Source organism: Oryctolagus cuniculus, chromosome 2 (assembly GCF_964237555.1).
Source record: "Oryctolagus cuniculus chromosome 2, mOryCun1.1, whole genome shotgun sequence".
Classification (NCBI taxonomy): domain Eukaryota; kingdom Metazoa; phylum Chordata; class Mammalia; order Lagomorpha; family Leporidae; genus Oryctolagus; species Oryctolagus cuniculus.
In genome coordinates this window covers 159,504,248-159,510,247 of record NC_091433.1, presented here as the reverse complement: position 1 = coordinate 159,510,247, position 6,000 = coordinate 159,504,248, and the positions used below count along the sequence as shown (strand labels likewise).

Here is a 6,000-nt window from a genome sequence, read left to right as displayed (position 1 = left end):
GACATCAAACTTCAGCTGCCAGCAGTCGGTCTTTCCAACAAGCCAAGTTTGAAACAGTGCTGGTTTAGAAAAGTAAGTTTGGGAACGGAGTGGAAGCAAGGCCTTTGAAATGCAGTTTGGCCTAAACAGCACCACGCTGTAGACATTTCCTCCTTGCTGCATTTTCTTCATGATGGAGAGGCCAGGGAGCCTGCAGGGTCTTTGCACCTCCCCCTTGCCCTGAAACTCCCCCCCCCCCCCCCCCAGTGGAGACTTTCAGCCATCCACCCCCGCCCCCGCCCCTGCATCTGGGAGAACTCTGATTCAGTTCCCCAGCCCCTTTGGCAGAGCGCGCCAAGCCCCAAAACGCTCCAGTTAACACCAGTGCAATCATCGTTAACGCGAACCAGCTGCCCCAGGCCTGGGGCTGCACCAGCGCGCCCCCGCCCCTCCCTCTCAGCTGTGAGTCACAGGAGACCCAGGCTGATGCAGGGCCCACGGGAGGGGTGCAGGCAGGGGTTGATAAGGCCCAGCTGTTGCAGAGAAGTGAGCAACCCGGGGCTGAATCTCTTACCTCCTTTTGCGAAGTGTTAGGCCGTGTGTGTGTGGGAAGGGGGATGGGGAAGAAAAGACATGATTTATGAACCTCATTTTTGAAGTTTTTAAAGTAGTGTTTTAAAGAGAAGAATGGAGGAGTCATCACAGCAAGATTTTGTTCAACTGTTTGAGAATCAGCAGGCAATCAATGCAGTCTTTTCCCTTTTCCAGAGACCGGCTTTCTGGTCACTTAGACACATCCAGCCCCGACACCAACTCCTCTTGCATAAGTAACTTGTCTGTGCTCACTCCCAGAGGAAGTTGTCTGCGTAAACAAACATCACCCAGATCCAAGTTTAATCTGCTCAATCCTCCTGCCCGTCCCTCCCAGCAAGGACACTGTCAAGCCTTCCGAAGTCCAGCCAAAGCCACCCTTCTCCCACCCAGGCTGGCCTGGCTGTCCACCTCAGCTCAGGCCCCAGGCCCAGTGGGCCTGGGCTGGCAGAGCGAGCCTCTGCCCCTTCCCCACCAAGCAGTTCTGCTTCCTGGGCGTCCCAGCAGGAAAGGAAAAAAAAAAAAAAAAAAAAAAGGACCTTCAGCTGCCACTGCGGCCACGTGACCCGTTCAGTGACTCATGCAGACCACGCCCCCTGAGGGCTCCCGCCAGGCTCAGCCCGTTGGCCCAGGCCGGGATGCATCTTATTAGCAAAGGGGACAGTTAACCAGTGCCACTCATAGTCCCAGTAACTACTTCCCCTCAGCTAAAGGAATTCGTCATAAAAAACACAGGTTCCTGTGGAGTTAGGCTCCACCAGCGTGCTCCCCTCCGACGCCCAACACCTGGGCCGTGCCTGACATGCCCACAGCAGAGCGAGCCAGACTTTGCTGCTTAAAAAGAGAACTGCTTCCACAGGACCAGTTTTTTTCCCAAAAATTTTATTGGGGGAAAACTACAAAACATTTACAGTACAATGTTTACAGTCACAATTTGTAGTGAACTGATTCCCCAAAATATATTACAACTCAAGTTGACTTCTCTTGTTACATTCAAACACCTACTTCCGCGAGAGCAGTCCAAGGGTGCGCGCGTGGTGCTCCAGCCACCTGTACCTACACACACTAGAGCGACCGCCCATTCATCCGCTGTCCACGAAGGCTCGGGAAACGTCCCTGCCCTTCTACACGGAAAAAAATAGAATAGTACAAGTTTTGGAATTTTCTGTAATCAAACAAGGCATATTCATGTACTAGATATCATTTCAGCGCTAAGAGGTGGCCTCTTTGTATCTCTATAAAAAAAGTGGTAAAGATCTCTTCCTTTTGTGCAGTTGAACCCATCCTACATTCAGATTCTCAAGCACTAACAAAATACTTATTTGGTTGAGGAAGATTTAAGGCAAGTTCGGGCCCTTTCGAAGGCACTGAGACTACCCCCCCCCCCCATTATTGCTACATGTCTGTATACTCCAGAGTGTCACAGTAGAAGTGGTGAAACAAGCAAACAAAATACTTTTTTTTTGCTAGTTTATAAAGGTGGAATTAGAAAAAAAGCATGCCACACTTAAGCCTGATTGCAAAGCATGGTCATTTTTTTTTTCTATAAACTTGGATGGGCTACAACCATTATACATTCTAAGAAAACTCCTAAGATAGTCCTCAAACTACTTCCACAGCATCAACATAGATTTCTGTAAAGAAATCATGCAATCTTTCAAAATTTACGTAAACAAGGAAAGAAATTAATGAAATAAATATTACATACAATCTCTTAAATTAAGATTTGTTTTACTCATTTACAATAAAATAACCAAGTGAAGTTACAAAAGGCATATATTACTGTGAAAAGAACATACACTCCACGTTTTGCCGATTAATAATGGCAATCATAATTTAACATAATAAAAGAATATATATCTATTGCTTCTCATCATACTTGATAAATACAGTATGAACAAAATTTTCAATGTATACTTTTCACAAGATAATAAATAAGTTAAATAGTTTTTTTTTCATGAGTTGTGGTGCAGTGGTGCGAATCAACTCAAAACAGCTAAAAATTCAGCAGTTATTCCCCAACGATTACAAACTAAGCTCTGCCCACGACTTCCAGAGAGCAGACAGCAATGGTTCTAAACTAAACATCCACTAAGTGGTGGCAATGAACCCAGTAACCAGTATGAAACTTTGGAATGCAAGGGTTTGTTTTCTTCCCCCAGATGTACGCCTAACTATGTTAAAAAAAAAAAACAAAGAAAGAAACGAAACGAAACTATGAGGGCTCCTATCAAGGCATATTCTTGGCAGAAATACTGGATTCTAAAAGCCCATAGGTTAGCAAGGTGGTGGCTGGCGGCCCCCGTTCCAGGCAGGGGTCTGCATCCGGACCGGACCCGCCGCATTTCAAGTGAGGACTGGAATGGTGGCTGGCAGCTGCTGTGCTGGGCGGACGTGAGTCCCAGTCTCACCGGAGACCTAAAAGAGTTTCAAAGGTTTGGCTTTTTTTGTTCTATTCGCATCACAACTGCCCTGTTGCATTTTGTTCATCCATACAAAAAGTTCGTTGGCTTTTTGTTGCTCAACAAGACTTGAAAACTTGGTAATAATAATAATAAAAATAATAATTATAAAAAAAAAGAGGAAACCGAAAGGCGGGGGGGAGGAGTGCGGACCCCTCCCCGCACACAGTTCGAGTCCAGGCTCTCGGGTCGGGCCTGCGGCCTTCGGCCCCGCCGCCCTCCAGCTCCCCCACGGCGGCCTTCCCTTCCTCCTCCTCCTCCTCACTGGCGCCCTCTTGCCTCAGTCGTCGGAGATGGAGAGGCGGCTGAAGATGGGCAGGCGGCGGCCGGGGTCCAGGCTGGGGGACTCGGAGCCGCTGAGGCTGCCCGAGCTCAGGGAGCCGCTCAGGTAGCTGTCGCGGTCCGAGAGCGAGTCCGGGGGGCTGGGGGGCGCGTCGAACACCGGCGACTCGGACAGGCGGCGCGGCAGCTGGAAGGCGAAGGGCGGCGAGGGCGGCGCGGCGGCCGCGGCGCTGGCGGGGAGGGGCGCGCTGGGCGGCGCCGGGGGCTGCGCGGGGGGCGCCAGGCCCTGCTGCTGGCTGCGGTAGTAGGCGGCGGCCGCGGCGGCGGCGGCGAAGTTGTGGGTCTGGATGGCGAGCGGCGTGATGAGGCTGCTCAGCTCCGGGCCGAAGGCGAAGGCGTTGTTGGCGCACGAGGCGGCCGAGCAGGCGGCGCAGGGCGCGCCGGTGGCCAGCAGGTCCTCGGCGCCCCCGGAGCCGTAGAGCAGCGCGGCCGCGGCCGCCGCTGCCGCCGCCGAGGCGCAGCACGTCGGGGCGCCCGAGGGCGTGGAGGCCGCCGAGGCCGAGGAGGAGCAGGAGGAGGCCGAGGAGGAGCAGGACGAGGCCGAGGAGCAGGAGGGCGGCGGCGGCGTGCGCGACGTGGGGCTGTCCAGCAGCAGCGGCGACTCGAGGCCCCCCGGGGGCTGGTGGTGGCCCGACGGGAAGCCCGAGAAGCTGAGGCTGTGGTGCAGCTTGGGCCGCGGCTCCCGCGCGAAGCCCAGGTGCAGCGCATCGCGCGCGCTGAAGGCGCGCAGGTCCCCGGAGGCGCCCCCCGACGGCGCGGGCCGCCGCTCGTCGGCATTGTGGATGAAGTGGCAGCGCGGCCCGTAGGGGCAGAAGCCGATGGTGTGGAAGGTGCGGCACAGCTCCGTCTTGTACTTGGGGTGCCGCGTCAGGCTGCGCAGCTCGTGGAAGCCGTGCGCGAACTGGCACTTCTCGCCGTACTTGCACGTGCCGCTCTCCTCGAAGGGCCGGCACAGCTCGGTCTTGTAGCGGGTCGAGTTGATCTGGGAGCCGCCGGCTCCCTTCTGTTGTTGCTGCTGCTGCTGCTGCTGCTGCAGGTGCAGGAGGTGCTGGCTGCGCTCGCCGTTCTCGCTGAACGAGCGGTCCCGGAATTTGTTCTCCTTGTTGAGCAGGGCCGTGCCGCCGCCGCCGCCCCCCGACGGCTCCTTGAGGGTGCCATAGGAGGCCGGGCCACCGGCCGCCGCGCTGCCGCCGTTAGCGGCGCCCGGGAACTTGGGCGAGCAGCTGCCGGGACTCGGCGCGGGGTGCGCCAGGGCGTGCAGGTTGCTGGCCGAGTGCCGTCGGAGGAAGCCCGGCGCGAAGCCCGAGGTGGGGGCGGCGGCCACGGGCGTCCCCACCGCCTTCTTGTCCAGCATGTTGTTCAGATTGAGGTTGGCCAGGGATTTCTCCGTCTGCCGGGGAGGGGAGAGCGAGCGGGGAAGGGATGAAAAGACGGACGGGGAGGCTAGCTGCACAGTCAGCCCCAACCTCTGGCTTCTTCTTTCCCAGCTCCTTTTCGCCCCATTTTTTTTTTTTTTTTTTTTTTGCAGGCTTCGCCTCGGCCTCCGCCCTCCTCCACCCGTACACACGCGCAAAAGAGCAGCAAGTTTGCGAGCAAGGCCGGCGAGGGCGGAGGCCGCCCAGCCTGGCCGCGCTGGGCTCCGACATGTGATCTGCAGCCCGCGGGCCGCCGGGTGGGCGGCGCAAACACCGTCCGGGAAGCCCCGGGCAGCGTGGCCGCCGCCGGCTCCTCCCCGCCCACAAGGCTCGAGCACACCCGGCTGCAAGCGGCGGGACTCTTCCCCGCCGGGAAAGTCACGGCGCGGAGGGGTCGCCCCGACGCGGGGGCGGCAGACGCGCCACGTCCGAGACGGCCCGGGGCCTCCGCTGGCCCGCGCGCCCGCCTCTCCCTCCCTGCTGCCCCGCGTACCTTGCACAAGAAGTCGATGTCGTAGAAGGCGGACAGAAGTGTGGTCGACATGTTTCTGGGTCCCGTAATGGTCGGAGCCGCAGGCGGGGAGGTCGGGAGGAGCCCTCGGGGCGGCGCGGCCGGCCTCGAGCCACGACGAATAACGGGCGAGGGGCGGGCAGGGGCCGAAAGTTTGCCGCGGGGCGAGCGGAGAAGCGGCGCGGACCGGGCAGGGGCTGCCCTGGAGTGCGGAGCGGGGCGGGGGGGAAGAGGAGAGGGAAGCAGAGCGCGCTCCTCCGCGCCCCGGGGTGCCGGCCCGCCCCCCGCGCGGAGCCGACGGCAGCTCGCGGACTGCTGGAACTCGGCGGCCCGCGAGCGCGCGCCCTATATAGAGCCCGCGCGCCCGGCCGCGGCGGGGCGGGCGCGCGGGGGGCGGGGACACCGCGCTGACCCCGCCGGGGTCTCCAGGCAACGCCGCCCGCCGGCTCGCGGACGTCAGGCGCCTTCCCGGCTTCCCATTGGCCGCCGCCAATTTTTTTCCTCCGGAGGGGGGAGGGAGCGGGGAGACTTCGGGGCGGGGCCGGCCGCCGGGGCGCCCGGGGCGGCACGGAGAGCTCGGCCGGGCTGGGTGCTGCTGGGTGGGTGGCGGCCGGCGGACGCGGCTCTCGCCCTCTGCTGGGGCTGCCGTGGTGGAAAGCCCCAGCACGTGTAACGTGATCAGGGCTCTGCAGTCCTGGAC

General features: G+C 59.2%; 1 protein-coding gene across 1 annotated transcript; it reads right to left on the bottom strand.

Annotated features, from left to right (window-relative positions):
• Positions 1–2,284: 2,284 nt before the first annotated feature.
• On the bottom strand, positions 2,285–5,618 carry ZFP36L2 (ZFP36 ring finger protein like 2). The gene is made up of 2 exons (XM_008254731.4): positions 5,283–5,618; positions 2,285–4,764 (listed from the first exon to the last, which is right to left on the bottom strand). The coding sequence occupies exons 1-2, from the start codon at positions 5,331–5,333 to the stop codon at positions 3,313–3,315; spliced, it is 1,503 nt and encodes a 500-aa protein (XP_008252953.4). The 5' UTR covers positions 5,334–5,618; the 3' UTR covers positions 2,285–3,312.
• Between the last annotated feature and the right edge of the window lie 382 nt (positions 5,619–6,000).

What these genes read in the sequence shown, in the direction of transcription:
- ZFP36L2 (XM_008254731.4), bottom strand. Translation starts at nt 5,333, where the DNA reads ATGTCGACCACACTTCTGTCCGCCTTCTACGACATCGACTTCTTGTGC. An exon ending in ACATCGACTTCTTGTGCAAG is followed by an intron (nt 4,765 to 5,282) that starts GTACGCGGGGCA and finishes CCTCCCCGGCAG; the next exon opens with ACGGAGAAATCCCTGGCCAA.